The sequence below is a fragment of the Crocuta crocuta genome, unplaced genomic scaffold, assembly GCF_008692635.1.
Source record: "Crocuta crocuta isolate KB4526 unplaced genomic scaffold, BGI_CrCroc_1.0 scaffold9, whole genome shotgun sequence".
Classification (NCBI taxonomy): Eukaryota; Metazoa; Chordata; class Mammalia; order Carnivora; family Hyaenidae; genus Crocuta; species Crocuta crocuta.
The window spans coordinates 10,405,720-10,423,642 of record NW_027551567.1 but is presented as its reverse complement, the minus strand read 5'-3'; the positions used below and the strand labels follow the sequence as shown (position 1 = coordinate 10,423,642).

General features: G+C 40.0%; 1 protein-coding gene across 3 annotated transcripts in view; it reads right to left on the bottom strand.

Annotated features, from left to right (window-relative positions):
- HMGN3 (high mobility group nucleosomal binding domain 3) overlaps positions 1–17,923 on the bottom strand; it is a 31,249-nt gene that overhangs the window by 3,618 nt on the left and 9,708 nt on the right. For all 3 annotated transcript variants that reach the window (XM_077750261.1, XM_077750262.1, XM_077750264.1), the window contains exons 2-3: positions 8,193–8,243; positions 1,883–1,912 (exon numbers count right to left, since the gene is read on the bottom strand). In XM_077750261.1, the coding sequence (XP_077606387.1) occupies positions 1,883–1,912; positions 8,193–8,243 (81 nt within the window). The remainder of the gene's footprint in view (positions 1–1,882; positions 1,913–8,192; positions 8,244–17,923) is intronic.

Below are 17,923 nucleotides of genomic sequence, written 5' to 3'. Positions count from 1 at the left end.
TGGGGAAGATAACTAGTTAAAGCCTCTGCTTTTCTACAGCTACTTTAGGGCAAATATTTCTCTCCTCAAGCTAGAAAAAAATAAGTGTACATTTCTCCCAACGCTTGGGAGAATGGCTTTTAAACAGAAAACGCTGCCCAGGGTCTCCTCCTCTGGAGAAAAATACGTTTGTTCCCAATGACTGTAGGTGGTTCAGGTTCATATTGAATCTGGCTCTGTTCATCAGGGGCGTGAAGTAAAATTGTAGACAGTTCAATTCCAGAAGATTGGCTATTAAGACGGGACGTTTCAAATAAAAAAGGACAACTGGGTTTGAAAAGTGAGGGATGTCTCTGTTAAGCTTCTTACCACCCTGAATCTGTGGTCTGTTCCCCAAATACAGCAGCTTGCACGGCTCCTAAGTTTTCAGAATTTAAAAAATTTTGTAATGCCAGGCTTTGATATATTGTATTAACATATATGTGTTGTCACAATTTACAGCAAATAATTTTCTTTTATATTTTCTGTAAAGACAGACCTCTCCTCCATTCAGCATTCAAGTGTTTCAATGGGACAGGAAAAGATAAGATTCTGCAGGCAGTGATCGCACTGGCCACCCAGGAGACTGTTGGCACCACGGCCAACGACCTCAGTGGAAGGTGCTTATACTGCTGGTTCATGGTGCTAAGAAAAGCTTGATTTTAAATTTTGATTTCTATTTGACTTATAAGGTCTACTCCCTGGATGGGACAGAGATCCACAGAATACAATGGCTTGTAGGACAATCTATAGTTAAGCCTAATGAAAGTTAAAATATAACTCCAGAATCATGAAAGTTCACGGTGAAAGTTAACATTGGACAGAGCACACCATCTTGAGGGGGCTTTGGCAGAATCTGGATTAACCGTGTACGCACATGATTGCATTATGTGCAGACAGACCTCTCCTCCATTCATCTTTCCAGTGGCTCTGATATTGCTCCCTTCAGTTGGAACTTTCGTGAAACACTGCCTTACCCAACCCTAAATTGGGTCTATTCTGGAACTTGTCAGTGCCCTCATAGCCTTTTCTGCATTGAGTCCCTATTGTGTGCCAGGCACAGGGGTTTGAGATGAAATCCATGCTTCCCTGAAGACCAAAGTAGCTAGCAGCTCTTGGCAGCCAACAAGCCAATGGCTTTCCCTCTACATCTCAGGGCTCAGCAAGGGCTGCAGCTATTTTAACCAACATCCTCCACCAGAGAGCCACGCTGACCGCTCGTGGCAGAGTAACGGCTGGTATATCAGCAGAGCGGCAAGGAGGAGCACAAGAGCCAGCAAGGAGCACAGCCTCGTGAGAAGGGTTGGAGCCCATTCATGGCCAAGGCTTGGTCACTGCTGCCCATCCTAGCCTTTAATGATCATAACCCTGGCCTCTCCCTTTCACAGAGGGAGACTCTGAGTAACAAAGTAGAATCGTTACTTTTTCAAAGATTGTCTAGTTCTGAAATGAGGCTAAAAGCACATGGATTCCGATAACTTTCCGCACGTTTCTGAGTAAAGTATAAGCCGTGGAGAGAGAGCAGAATTCGTCTCCACTTTAGCACATCATATGTAGAATCAGAAGGGTAGGTCTTTGCTAATGTGCTTCTTTTGTTTCAGAGATCTAGAAATATCGAACAGCTTCCTGGGCTTTGTACTCCTGGTAATGGGGCCGGCTGCTACTTTTCACTGACATATCCGATCAAGTGAATTGCTTGGCAACACTGGTCACATTTGCTAGAGACTGTGACCCAGGTTAATTTACAAAAAGGAAATAAAAAAACTCAAGGGAAATAACACCTTAATCTTCCTTCTGCTGCTTTGTCCTGAACAGAGGGAATATGTATTCATAAGAACTAACAAGGGGGTTCTAAAGTACTCACCGCTGACAATCTGGCAGACCTTCTGGTGGGCTACAAAGGAAATGGAAAAATATATCATTTTATTATATGCAACCTAGCTGACTTTTAAAAATTCATTCTTGATATCTTACTTTGTTAAAAGAGTATAATGTAGGACTCCCATTACGCTCTCCAGGTGAGCACAGTAAAACATACTTCAAGTGCCCTGTGGACCATAATACTCAACAAGAAGTGTTCTGAAGAGGGGTAGACACACTAGTCAAAGAAACGGCCTCTCCCAATTAAGGGTGTTGTGGGTAAGACAAAGAAAGGATTAATTTAGGTTCCAACCCATAGTCTACTTGTGTGATACAAATGAAATAGGAGAGCTGAGGAGCTTTTTAAGAGCTAGTTCCAGTCTGACTCTTGTTCCTTACAAATAGAACTAAAACTTACACATTAATACAAAAGAAGACTTGCATAATTGTGTAGAAACCAAAATAGGAGTTCCCTGACTTGTTACTATGTTAGAAAGAGAATGACTATAAATCTTAAAGAGAGTTCACAAGAAATACTTCCTCTTACTTGTAACAAAATAAGCGCATTTATTTATCTGCTAAATGCATATGTTTAATGAAAGACTGAGATAGCATAAAAAGTTCACTAAATCTTCCCTTTTAATTTGGAAGTTGAGAACATTTAGAAAAACTGGGTTGAGATTAGTATCTTTCAGGAAATCTTTTTCTCTTCAAGGATGCAAATTAAGCAAATGAGGCCGCAAAGAAAATTTAAAATAGCAAAAACGTTAGGCATTTCAGAAATAAGCATACAGAACTGATATTCTACTTACCATCAGCAAAAGATGGCTCCCCAAGGGATTTCACATTCTGAGAGTATAACTGCCTTTCTTGAAAAGTGTTCCAGAAATAAACACTCCATACTCTGTCTGTTTTACTCACTGCTCTGTCTCTGCTAGAATAGTATACGTGCCACCTAGCATGGAGATTCTCAAAAATACGTGCTGAAAAAATGGACTCAAATCTTTCCCCTAATTCCTGCTGCCTTATGCAGACTTTGCCTCCTTACAATAGCTTAAATGTTTCAAATAATTTCTTTAAGGCGGTCAGCAAAAATGGTCAGTGGGAACCTGTGCCATAATTGCAAGGAATTATGGAATGCTGGAAGCCATGCTGAGGTCAGGATAGGTCAGCTGGTCAGGCCAAACTGGAAGAAATACTTGCCATCTTCACATCTAAGAACTTTCTCGCTGAAAATAGCCAGAGGAAGTTAAACTCCTCTCTCTTTAAACTGCAGAAGGAAATGAAGGGCCAGGGCCTCCATGAATAATTTTAACCCTGGAGTCCTGAGGTAAAATCAGACCTGGACTTAAGGCCAGCTAACAGAATGTGCAGAGACTAGGAGACTGTGTCGGTGAAGTGGTGGCCCTGATATATTCACTGCACCAGGAAAGAGGATGTACAGCTTGACATGCAGTATGGGAGGCATGCCTGTATCACATGCTCCGCAGGACACCATGGTGTCTGCTAGGATTATCATGAGTGGACTGATGGGTGCATTCATGATAACACATCCATGAGTCACAGGGACCCAGAGCCCAAATCCTGTGTTGCCTTTCTCGGGATGGTTAATTGCAATGAACTGGGTATCACCAAAGAAAAGGTAGTATTAAAACCAGGCAGCAAGTGGGTAACTTGTGCTTCTTCAGATGCTTTTCGAACACGGAAGAGCAAAGGATCATCCACTAATTACGAAACAGAGCTATTCTTTGATGCTTCTGCATGGCCTCAAGAACTATGACGTTACCATCTCCTAAGTGAAGCACAGCCGGCAGAAGAGTGCTCAGAAAATGTACCCTCGGAGGGAAAAAATGGCAGCCTCTATGCTCAAGAGGCGTGAAAGGTCCTTAACTGAACCCCTCTCTACTTGGTGTCGACTTATGTGTACCGCCTTGGCCTTACCTCACTGTTCACCTCATCTATCTCATGTCTGTGCCCCTCCTGCACTTCTCACCAAGAGAAGACCATTTTCTCTTGCATTTCTGCAGCTCCAGTGCCTAGCAGGGGCCTTCGACAAATGCTGAGGTGAAGAGAATGGGTAAGCGCCAGAAATGTGCAGTAGTGTGAACTTGGGGTGAGGTGTGCTAAGGCCACCACTTGGTTACTATCTAGTTTGAGGCCTGAAAAGAGACCATTAGCTATTACTCATAACTGCCTTCCTATCCACCAAGCAGTTGTCCTGAGGAAAATCTCATTGAAGTAAAGCCAAATCATGTGACAGATTTTCCACCTCTGGTGCTGCTGCTCCCTTCTTCTCCATGGGAACACCTGGACGCACTGAAGAGGCGGATGTCAGAGAGCCCTTCGGGGTTTCCAGAAACATTCCAACCCAAGCAAGCACCGCTCTGCAGGGCCCAAAACCTGTTCTGATCTGAAGGACTCCCTTCTTTTTTTTTTTTTTTTTTTTTTTTTTTTTTTTTTACAATTCAGGCCCAATACAAGAGTTTGAAAATGAAAAGCCTAGGAAATTCATGCAAAAACAAGGTCTGCCTCTTCAGGCTGTCTAAACCAACCATCTCTAAAAAGCATATCTTTTACTGCAAAATCATTTTACGACTTTCTGTCTAAAATTTACCAGCTCTTCTTTCTATGCTATAAAAAAAGGACTTTCCTTAAATTTTCCTTTCCAGTAACCATCGTAAGAGATTTTTCTTTTTCACTGCAAACAGTGGAGGCTGAGATGAACCTTTCACTCACAGTCAGCAGCATGCTTATGCATGCAAGCGTGTACACCTTCCTGGAAAGTTCCATCAGCTTTCACAGCCTTAAAATCTATAAATGATTGGGCTATATTTATTGGATATATAACAGACTAGACTGCTATTTTTTCCTCCTTAGAGCACTAGAATTTTAAGTACTCATTTGAGACTCAGTCTCTTGGGCAGGGTTACTACGAAAAGAGAGATAATCAGAATTTCTCCCAATTTGTTGATTGTGAATCTTCAGAAGTGGCCAAAAGTGGTTCTCAGAGGAGAAAGAAGACTTTCAGAATGACACGTCACCGAGAGTTACAAAGATAAATAATGGGAGGGTTTGTCAATCTGGTGTACAGGTGCTGGCCACAATGAAATTTTTCAAAAAGCATTTGATTACTACATCGTTCCCAGGGCTGGAGCAAATTCTGGTGAAGACTACTCCAGGACACAGAGCCTTTTACTTCAACGTTGCAAAAGAACGTGGAAGTCTAATCTCTCTATGGCAAAGTTCACCGGGGTAGCCGGCTTCAAGTAGAATCACTGGACTTTGCTGAATATTGCTTGAAACATATGTGCCATTCCAGTGGAGTCTGAAGTTATGTTTATTTTTATAGATTTCTTAACACTTCTAAGCCTGACTATATACACATCTTCCTCAACTTCCAATGGAGTTATATCCTGATAAACCCATCGTAAGTTGAAACTGTCTTAAGCTGAAAATGCATTTAATATGCCTAACCTACCGAACATCAGAACTCAGCCTCCCTTAAATGTGCCCAGAACATGTATATTAGCCTACAGCTGGGCAAAGCCATCTAACATAAAGCCTATTTTATAATAAAGTGTTGAATATGTCATGTAATTTATTGGATATGGGACTGAAAGTGAAAAACCGAATGGCTGCGTGGGTGCGGAAGGGTTTTAGTGTGTCGGTTGTTCACCCTCCTGATCACAGGGCTGACTGGGAGCTGCAGCTCACTGCCGTGCCCAGCATCACAGGGGAGCACCATGCCACATACAGCCAGTCTGGGAAAAGAGTAAAACTGGACGCATGGCTTCTACCGAAAGTATCGCTTTTGCACCACAGTAAAGCCAAAAATTGTAAGTCAAACCATTACAAGTCAGGGACCACGTGTACCTCCAAACAAAAGCCAAAAGTCAAGTTGTTTTTAATTTCCAAAGATAAATGAGGACCCAAAAAGAAATTAACTTTTTTTGAAAAAGGTCAGAGCCTTGGCTGGGGAATGGAGAGGACAGAGAAAAGGCACTGGATAACCATGTTTTTATGACTGATGACCACAAAAGCGGCAGGAGGAGAGAGGACTCTGAATCAGGCCTCAGATATCTTTCCTGGTTCTGCAATATACAAGCTGTGACACCTGAGGAAAATGATGTATTTCTCTCAGGACCTTGTGGCCTCTAGAAAGCTGGAAATAATGTGTTTATCTGTTACCAAAAATAACAATTCTCTGATATTCATTATTCCCTTTCCTGGCTTTATTTTTCTTCATAGCAAATATCCGATGATTTTATTTTACTCTCTTTCTCCCCCCACTAAAATGGAAGCTCCATGAAGGAAGAGATTTTCCTCCTTTGGCTCCCTGTGGATTCTGCCGAGCCCGGAACAGTGCGTGGCACATTACAGGTACACAATACATTGCTGTTGAGGACTGAATGTGCTCTGCCCTCATTACAGGGTTATTGTACGGATCAGGTAAAACAACGAATGTGAAAGGGCTTTGTAAACTGCCAAGGGTAATGCTTTAAACGCACTGTGGTCATTTATTGTCCAAAAACTATGCTCTGCACTATGCCCTTCAAATATCATGGCAGTCGAAGAGGATTTTCTAATCAGGTTCCCACTTTGTGACTGGTATCTATTCACTACAGTCAAGGCTGTGCACACACAATGACGTAACTAGAAAATTCAGTCAATTGAGGAGGGGGGAGAATCAATCAATATACTCTTTGAAAGTTCTTACCCTAAACCACCAGCTGGCTGATCTTTTCACTTTTCAAACAATTGTGTTGATGTTCTGAAGACAAATCATGAGTTTTAATCTGGTCTTAGCTTAAATGACAGGGAAAGAGTGTTTTCTAGGGAAGATTTTTGTTGGTGACAATGTAATACATACAATAATATAAACTAAAATATTAAAAATAAAATATATAAGTAACACAAATAGCTATAATTCTGGAGCTAAAATAATATGCATAAGACAGCTGTATAAGCAAGAATCATTTACATATATTCTAACCAGCTTGGTTGCTCTGTGTAGAAGGCTAGGAAAGACTGTTTACACGATCCAAGATCTACTGTGTGTAATGGTTTCTAGGTTTTCTGACTGACAGATCAATTTAAATAGCAGTTCTTAAAGGAAAAATCCAAACGCATTTTGTGTCCAAATCTAAAACCATTAAGATCTGTTATACTTAGCCAACTGTCCTACAAATTACATTTTTGCCATTTTAAGTACAAAATCCAAGTACTTATCATTTTCTGGCTGGTTCCAGCATGTGTTTAGTAACTTGACCTGAGATCAGAAACTTCACCTCTCGAACTCTGTGAGGCACTAAATGCTGGGTCAGTGGATGGTGGGGCCTTGGTGACAGGCAGCTTGGTTTGTTTGGCTTTTACATTGATTTAGTTATAGATTCTGTTAAAGGTTTTCCATTTGGCAGAACAAATTTCCTTGTACAAATTTGTGGAGGGGTTCTGCTATGCATGACAAACGCCTCTGAATTATTAAACCACAATATGATTCCTTCAATCAAAGAATCTGTAACTAGATACTGTTTCTGTCTCTCAAGTGACCTCGGCTAGTTTATAAGTTCAAGGGTAAGAGCTGCAGCTTTTCCACACGCTGTGAAGCTCTGTGCAAATGTGAATGGCTGTCATCATTGTTAGCCTCTAATTTGCTACTTTTTCATCCATCTCCTTATAGAGGTTCATGATATTACCACAGTGGGCAAATGCACCCATCTCTCTTGACTTCTTAGTTTTTTGGAGGTTTCTGTATTTTAATGCAGAGCTTCTTTGAGTTGTTGCCTAATAAATTATCCCAAGCCCTAAGAATTTTCCTGATTAAAAAAAAAAAAAGTTCAGTATTTCAACATTTCGTGTGTCCTTCCTCAGTTTTGGACTTTAGAGATGACTCCTTTTAGGTAAATATTCAGAATTAAAGAAGAAATGTATAATTCACTCACTGGAGCAGAGAATTTATTAAATCAACAGTCTTTCATTTTCTTGCTGTGAAAGGCAGACTTTGTTCTCCTTGATGAATTTACCTATTATCTCCCTCTTTGCCCAGAAGGAATTCTCAGCATCTACTTTAACAGACAGCAGGACGGACAGGTAGAAGCATAAACAACAGAGTAAGCGGAAAATGTCTCATCAGTGATCTCAACTGAAATTTACCTAGGCCAAGCAATACTACACAGTGACACTTTTATCTCTCGTTTATGTAGCCTCAACAGCTTTATTCGGAATTGCATTCATTCAGATGCACACAACCCTAACAATATTTTAAAAATTTCCAGTTAAAATAATTAAATACAGGAAGTCAAAGATACACTTACCTCCTGTTTAGTTACTTTGGATCCATCTTTGCCCTCTGTATTCTCCGGAGACTAGAAACAAAATATTTCAGTGAATTGTATTTAAATTGGAAAGCACACATTAGAGACAGATTTGAAAAAACAGCTCTTTCAATTCTCCAGACCACATAAGTCAACAGATATTTTCTGTGGGGCACGGGGAGGGGGGGATAAATTTATAAGAGGATACATTTTATACACACACACACGCACACACAGAGCAGTTATGCAGATAAATGATTTATCTGCATAACTGTTCTAATTTTAAAACAGGAGTGGTGCAAGAACTGATATGAGCCCCTGTTTTTAATGGGCCTTCACCCGAAGCAATTTTCATTGATTGTTGATGAGTCCACCACTAGTGAAAGAACAGAGACCCAGGAGCCAGTGGCGGCAGTGCTAGGGAGCCACCACATGCTCCAGTGACTCTGTTTCTCTAAGATGAGAGCAGGGTGCTAAGAAAGCCCAGCCAGAGCACATATTTTTGTCTCGTACTTGCCTAGCTTTGATGTCTAGCCGCTTCTTGATATGACTTGACAAATGTGTCATGAATTATTATTCTTCCATTATCAACTCCAGCATATCAACCAAATTCCCAGCCTTGGCAGGGCAGCCAAATGCCCTGCCACTCCAGCTAGCTTGTTTCCTACTTTTGGTCTGACCCCCTGGGGCAGCACCTGCCCGCTCTGGTGACAGCTCAAGCCTGACTACTTCACAGGGGGCATACAACTCTGGGAAAAATATGCTTAGATTTATGTGACACACGCCGCAGATCCCAATATATTTTTATTGGCTAAAGACAGTAAACAAGGTGAAAATGACTAAAATAATTAGAATATTAAACTATTTCACACATTTTAAAACCATACAGAGGTAGAAGAAGGTGATACCCAATCTCTAGGACACAAATGGGCAAAAGGTAGGAATAACAGAGTTTCCAAGAGAAAACAGCAAACTGACATCTGCCATAATGTTTGGCTTTAGCAAAATGAAACAGCTATGCAGTAATGCCTCGGCTGATAAAATGAGAAAAAAAAATTTAAAGATCATAAAACCTACTGTTTGGTGGGGCTGGTAAATTAATATGATACTTTCAAAAAACAAACTGCCAGTACGAGAAAGACACACCGGACTAGTCATACAAAGATCTAGTAATTCCAATTTTGGAACCAGGACACAAAGAAAGACTGTAAAAATACCATTTTATTTGTGCTGTTTCTAATATGGACTGACTCGAAACAACTCACATGATCAGTAAATAACAGAGAAATATTTAAGGAAACTATGTAATTATTAATGCAACGGGATTAAAATAAGTTAGGCTATGTGAATATACAGAAAGCCCACCTAAAATAATGCTAAGTTAAAAAGTTTAGATTATAAAATAACATGTAAAACATAGGCTAGAAGTATATAAAGTCTTTTAGAAAGTCAAAAGCTTTTCTTCAAGGCAGAGGGCACAGTAAACCTTTAATCCAGAGTCTGTCAGTTCACCTCCCTCTAGGACTTCCCATATTCATGGAGTTCTTTCTTGTTTCCCAAACAACCCTTTTCCCCTCTTCCCTGGAACCTTCTCTATCATGAAGGGAAACACCGCTTCTCATCTTGTGTATTAGCCAGCCAAGTTGGAGACCGCAAAATCTTACAAAGTGTGAGCATATGAAGATAGTCCCTAGGTAGGCTATTTGGCTTTGCTCAATTGCATGTTGCAAACGCGACTTTCTGGCCACAAACCAGACCCTCCATTGTCAAGAAGTACTGGGCTCTCATTCATACCTGGTTAGGCCACTTGGTAGATTTCAATCTACCTGTAATTGGTGGGCACTTAAAGCAGCAGCACACAACTATTCTGATGCTAACGGACATTTAAAAAAGTTAAAAATGGATGTTAATGACAAAGTTTTCAAGATTCTTCTATGAAGTTAATTAGTGACAGCAATATGATAGAGAGATCACTTTCTAAACACTGACCTAATAATGTCTGTGTCAGATGCAAATTACTGAAAAAAGAAACCTGGACACATGCCATATAAAAAAAGCAGGTATAACTGAAAACGTTAATGGCTTCACATAAATGGACATAAGACTGGAAATGTGAAGAGCTACAGCTCAAGGCAAAGCTGGTTACTCTGGCAATCTCTCCATAAGAGCTTTCTATTGACAAGCATGTAACAAATTTAGTCAAAACAAAGGAACTGCTCTTTATCCTGGGATCAGTGTGGTACTGCAGCATGTGCGCAGGTCAGGATGAGGGCCTGAGTGTCGGCTCTCTACCTAGGAGTTGTGATCTGGGCCAGTGAGCTGATCAGTGGCTCAGTTTCTTCATCCATGAATGACAGAGGACGATGACATTGAACTCCAAGCGTCATGCTTATGACCAAGTGAGATGTTTAGAGCATTTCAGAGATGGCGAATTGTTATACAGATGTTGTGCAATGAAACATGTATCTTAATGAGTCTTCCAAATGATTAAATATCAAATTATGTTCAATAGAACCTTAAAGGTAAGCACATAAAGACTCCCTGTAACCTTGTTACCTGTTTTTGTTGCATAGAGTAACAGATATACTATTTCAAAATACTTATCATTTCAGGCTGTCTTATCACATGCCCAGTCTACCATTAACTCTTAGCCATGAGGCCAGAGACAGGAAGTAGGGCATGGTATGATGGGATTGAAGCAGAAGGCCAAAGATTTTGTCCCAAGGGATTGTGAGGAATAAAGACAAAGAAAAGGGGGTAATGGGAATTGAGGGTCGATGGCGATGATCTCAGATGTACTTCAACCCTCTGGTGGGCTGATGGGAAGGATGAGGCGAGTAAGATGGGATCTGAAGAATTCCAAGGGGGATGGGTTCTCAACTCATTTCCCAGGACAGAGCAAACTTAGGCTAATCCAGTTTGAACTCAGAACGGTCAAGAGAGTAAAGAACCATGGTCCGACAAAAAGGTCTCATTCACATATCTGAGGCAAAGACATGGAGGCTGAGAATTTTCCCAAATTAAAGTCGTGAGTCTCCAGATTAAAAGCTTATGCCAAGGAACAAAATGGAAACAAAACAAATGGATACCATGAAACATGCTGTAGTAAAACTGTAGTAAGGTGAGAAAAATCTTAGAAGTTATCGGAGTTGGGGATGCTTGGGGGCTGTCGGTTAAGCATCTGACTTTTTTTTTTTAATGTTTTATTTATTTCTAGGAGAGAGAGAGAATCCCAAGTAGGTTCCATGCTGTCAGCACAGAGCCCGACACGGGGCTCGAACCCACGAACCGCGAGATCATGACCTAAGCGAAAGTTGGACGCTTAACCGACTAAGCCACCCAGGCGCCCCTAAGCATCTGACTTTTGATTTTGGCTCAGGCCATGATCCTGTGTTCCGTGAGATCGAGCCCTGTGTTGGGCTCTGTGCTGACAGCATGGAACCTACTTGGGATTCTCTCTCTCTCCTACTTTGTCTACCTTTTCCCTGCATGTATGCTTTCTTTCTCTCAAAATAAATAAACATTTAAAAAACAGAAGTTATCAGAGTTTTAAAAGATGGATTATCTACAAAGAATTACTTTCACTAGCAAATACAAGTTTAAGTAAATATGAAGTAACGTTCAAGTAGTTGAGGATAACTGTCAACCTAGAACCTTCTATCCAGCTGTATTTAAGAATGAAGGAAAATAGGGGTGCCTGGGTGTCTCAGTCAGTTAAGCGTCTGACTCTTGATTCTGGCTCAGGTCATAATCTCACGATTCTGGAGTCTGAGCCCTACCTCAGACTCTGCATTGCTTGGAATTCTCTTTCTGCCTCTCCCCCACTCACATTTCCTCCCTCTCACTCTTGTCTCAAAACAAATAATCTTAAAAAAAAAAGGAGAAAGGAAAAATAAAGACATTTCAGAATACGAACACTTAAGAGACTGCCATCAGCAGAGTCTTTCAATAAGTAACTGCTGGTAAAGAATCAAATTCAGCAATTGGAAAAATGAATTCAGATGAAAGCAAAGTATGTAAGAAGTATTGTATAAAATATTGGCAAATCTAATTAACTATTACTTGTAAATAATGCCTGCTTTTTGTGTTTAAAAAAGTTTCAATAGGAATCCTAGACTAGTGCTGCCCTATAGAAATATTACATGTAATTCCAGATTTTCCAAGAGCCACATTAAAAAAGTAAAAGAAACAGATGAAATTAATTTTAGTATTTTATTTAACTGAATCTATCTAAAATTTTATCACCTCAACATGTAATCAATTTACAAATCATTAATGAGATAGTTCACAAAGTTTTAACACCAAATCTCCAAAATGCAGCAGGTATGTAACACTTAACAGAACATCCCCATGCAAATGCTAGGTTCTCACCTGATCTATATTTGGAGTTCATCAAGTTTATAGTAGTTTCACACATCTGGATTGTTCCAAGAATATATAAATTGTTCCAATAACTGAACCTAATACAAATTTTGAATTTAAGTTGATTAAAATTGAAAATTTAAAAGATTCAGCTTCTTCTTTTTAAAGAGTGCGTAATTGCCTTACAAAGCTAGTGACTGCCATACTGAATCACATAGTTCTACACCATAACAACCTCTCATAAATGAGAGGATGATGAACGGATGAGAAGGTAAAGCAAGCTAGGGTCCTGTTTTGTTCTGGAGAATGACACAGTCACAGAATCATTTTAGACTTTATCAAAATAAAATTTAAAGATAGCCATTAAAATTGTTAACATAAGAAACAGGATCTATAAACTTCCAAATCAAGAGTGGAATCAAGCAAATTTTAACAATAAGGAAGGAAAGAAAAGAACAAATAACAAAAAAACCACCAAATAAGTTATTAGAAAAAGTCCAAACGCATCAGTAATCACAATATACCTAAACAAATTATACCTACCCATTATAATGTCAAGAAGGAAAAAACAGAATAATATATCCATATGATTACACTCATGCATTTTAAAACATGCACCAATCAATATAAAGGATTTATATATGACATATATACCACAAAAGTAGAAAATCATGGACTGGAAGGATACACAACAAATTCCTGATGATGGTTACCTCTAGGGAGGCTGACAAGGGAAGGGGACTAAGGGGATGTTTCTAAGGAAACTTGAACTTTACCTGCAACATTTTATTTTATTAAAAATAAACCTGAAGCAAAATGACAACATTAAAATTTGTGAATTTGAGAGGTGGGCAAATGAGTATGTTATATTACTTTCTGGATTTTTCTGTATTTAAAATTTTCTCAAATAAAAATATTACCAATAATGAGGGGAAAAGAGATTAGAAGCAAACTTGTTCCCTTAAGTCTAGTTTAACAGGGCTCTCATACAAATTCCATGACTAAGTTTACTCACAGCCTTTTCTGTACATCTTAAATGGCTTATAAATCTGGTTTATATACTGCCTCTTCCTTTTCTGTTCAAGACATATTCAGGGGTGCCTGGGCTCAGTCATTTAAGTGTCTGACTTCAGCTCAGGTCATGATCTTGTGGTCCGTGAGTTCAAGCCCCTTGTCGGGCTCTTGACAGCTCAGAGCCTGGGGCATGCTTCGGATTCTGTGTCTCCCTCTCTGTCTGCTCCTTCCCTGCTTGGATTCTGTCTCTCTCTCTTAAAAATAAATAAACATTAAAAAAATTTAAAAAGGCGTATCATTTATTATTGCTTCATCTGATGTGAAGGTGCTGGGGTGGGGCAAGATGGGAAGCCAAGAGCACCACCACAGGGATGCAGAGCTCTCCTTGGGCTAGCGTAGGAGGAGAGCTGCAGGGAGCACGGATTCCTTCAGCAGCTGACCAACTGTTCCATCCCCGTTCTTTACACGGACATGCCTCAGCCCTGCCCCTGAGGACGCAAAAATGCACTGACAGGGCACAACTGCATTCTCCTGAAGACTAAACAAGACCAGAAGTCCTTTCAGGAAACCAAGAAAAGAAACTTGGGATTTTCATTCCACGGACAATCCATAAGGACTCAACAGGAAAAATTCCCCAACTGCCAAGTTTCTCTTCCAATAAATAAGCAGTCACCTCTGGGCTGAGGGGTACCGGTGGTGGTGGTGGTGGTGGTGGTGGTGGTCAGAAGCCAATTTTTTTTTTCTCTCCGAACTCAGGAAGATACCAGAGAAGATGAGAAATTCCTTACAGGCTTCAACAGTTGCTCGAGTAACAGTTCAAACGGCAAGAGCCGGTGGGCTTCTGCCAGCAGAGAGAGAGATGGAGGGTGTGGCAGACGGCTGGGCGTGTGAGGCGGCGCCCGGCTTGTGCCACGCTTCTAAGCTACACAAGAGAAGAAAGGGGAGGGCTCGGGGTTCTCAGCAAGTGCTGGGCCTGATATCAAAGTTCTGAAAAGTCTTAATGATTGGTGTCGGCCCTTAGAGATTTTCTTCTAAGACTCTGAGTGACAAGGGCTATTGCTTTATAAGTGAAGTGCACCACCTGAGAGCCTACGCTCTGTATGCAAGTCACCATTTTCCAGCAGCCACACACCAAATCCAGTCCCAACTCCTGGCTGTCCACGCTAATGCAGGAAAGTGGGGAGCAGATGTAACAGTGGAAATAAACCAATAATCACTTCTTTTAACCCAGGAAAGGTAATACTTTGAGGTGATTCTTCTCTAACTTGCTGGCCAGTATTTTTTTTAAGTTTATGTTTTGAGAGAGAGTGCGAGCAGGGGATGGGCAGAGAAAGGGGGACAGAGGATCCGAGGGAGGCTCTGCGCTGACTGCAGAGAGACAGATGTGGAGCTCAAGCTCACGAACAGTGACATCATGACCTGATCTGAAGTCTGATGTTTAACGTACTGAGCCACCTGGCCAATACTTTTTTTTAAAATCCTCTTTATTATTATTCAAAATTTCTTTAAAAATTAATTTATGTTTTCTGTTATAAACCCAAGGCTACAGAAAAGAAGCAGTCTGATAGTGAGCTGGTTAGCAGAGGAAATTCTGGGACAAAAAATCCAAATAACCCACCCAGAGAAATGTGCCCATAACTAACTCTATCACTCTTCAGCTAAAATGAACACAGAACTCAACTATTTAACACCGTGTTAATTTCTCCCCCAAATGGGGACAATGCCCATGACATTTTTGAGGTATTTTTAAATAACAGGTAGTTTTCTCAAATTCAGATATTTCTATGACACATGAACATACATTAAAATTTTTATTCAAAATCTCAGGATCATTATGTAACATCAGCATGATTGACTCATCCTGAAGGTCTACGCTTGGGACCCTCCAATACTGCACTGCTTTGTAAAATAATCTTTAAAAATCCAATACTTACAATTGACAGATCATTTAAAGAGAATTAATTATCAAACTAATGTTAAATTTCTCTGCTATCTCCTTCTTTGTTGATGTTTGTTAATTTTATCAACTTCTATAAACCCAAATGCATTTATTAATGTCATGTCAGGCCAGCATGTCTTCCCCAAATTTTATTTTGTTGTTAGAGACAAAAATAATTGAGTTAAAAACTCTGCTTTAGAAGACTTTGGATGAACTGAAATAAATAGCAACTATCTCTTTTCTGAGGGATACTCTAAGGAAAAATATCTCACATTGTATTCAGGTACAAAAGATAACCAAAATAAAAAATAAGTCATGTTCTAGGATGCTCAGTGAAATTTTATTAGCATAAATATATATAATGCAATAATGGAAGTGCATCTTGAATAAAATAGTCTTAAGTACTTCACACATCTCCTTGGTCTGACTTGCCTCTTCTACCTGAGTTACATTTTTCACGTAGGTGGTATTGTATCAAAGGGAAAGCACCTGGCTGAAGTCAGAAGCCTGAATTCCAGTCTGGCTCACATCTCACTTCCCTCTGCCCAAGTTTCTTCATTTCTTCATGAGTACAAGTGAAAGAGACAAGGGACCAGAGGAATAATAATAACAATAACAATAATAAACAATGTATAATGCACTTATGTGCAGTTTACATGTTTTAATCCTCACCACAATCCTGTGAAGTTGGTAAACTAGCATCAGGCCCATTTTATAAATGAGGAATTGAGACCAGAGAAGTTAAATAACTTGCTCAAGATTACCCAGCTGGTAAACATCTGTAAGTGAAGACCTGAGATTCAGACCCAAGTAGGCTGGTTCAGAGTTCATTCTCTCTCTTGTAGGCTCTATGCCCAGCATGAAGCTCTGTGTAAGCCTTGAACTCATGATCCTGAGATGAAGACCTGAGCTGAGATCAAGAATTGGACGCTTACCTGATGAACAACCCAGGTGCTCCCAGAGTTCATTCTCTTAATTACTACACCACTCAGAGTGGTTTGTGTTAGTTTTCTGATTTCAAAACTAGGTGCAGATCTAGGATGCTAGGGTTTTCAGATCAGGAAATATTTTAATCTGTACATCTAGCCAAGGAGCACATAATATGTAGCGGAGTGTTTCCTATTCCCGTTCTCTGGTGAGAATTATTGGAATAATAATAAACAATTTCCCATTTAAAATACTGTATCTTGAGATGCACATAAATGTACTATTCTGGGTTTCTAAATGGTTACATACACAGATAAAAGTATTTTTATCTATTAAAACAAGATAAAACACCAAATCATTTCTATCAATTTTTGCAGCACTTTACATTTCTCACTGTACTTTTACATTGTTGTTGTATTTGGCCATCTCAATACGGTGGGAATACCCAGGGGTGACCTTAAGATTCCCATTTTACAGACGAAAGGTAGAAGTTCAAAGAGTCAAGTGATTTTCCCCTGGTAAAGAGTGGTGGAGTCCACACTAGACCCAAGTCTTCCAACTTTTATACCACGGATATTTCCAGATGGTTACCCTATTTTCCTATTTGCCCAGGTAGGAATTAATTTCTAGCAAATGGTAAGCAGTTACGATGTTCCTTGTATTCCTGCAAAACTAATCAGCTAGCTCTGATGTGACTGACCTGTGGCCACAAAAAGGGGGATAATAAAATTAAAAATTTTAATTAAGAGGTAAAGGAAAGCAATGAGAAGTAGAAAGAACATAGTTTTTAAAAATGTACTGTATGGAATGTACAGCTTCAGGAGTCTTGGAAGCTTCACATTTTGATTACCTCAAATCTTTGGTATGTTTATTGTCTACATGCACCATGCTTAATACTCATGACTTCCTACACAATAGAATTCTGTCCAGTATTGTAAAAATCCACAGCTTACACACACACACACACACACACACACACACACACACGACAGAGAGAAAGAGAAAAAAAGAAAAATAAATAAGGAACCCAGGGTAGACTTTGTATTTATCTTTGCATGGGGTCACATAATCAAAATATAATTTTAAAATAATATCACTTTACAGTATACCTTTTATTTATTTTTATTTATTTTTAATGTTTTATTTATTTCTAGGAGAGAGAGAGAGAGAGACAGCGTGAGCAGGGGAGGGTCAGAGAGAGAGGGAGTCACAGACCGAAACAGGCTCCAGGCTCTGAGCTGGCAGTCAGCATAGAGCCCGATGCGGGGCTCGAACCCACGAACCGCCAGATCATGACCTAAGCGAAAGTCGGACGCTTAACCGACTAAGCCACCCAGGCGCCCCTACAGTATACCTTTTAAAAATAAATTTTGTGGGGCACCTGGGTGGCTCAGTCAGTTGAGCCTCCAATTTCAGCTCAGGTCATGATCTCACAGTTCTTGAGTTCAAGCCCCACGTCAGGCTCTGTGCTGACAGCTTGGAGCCTGGA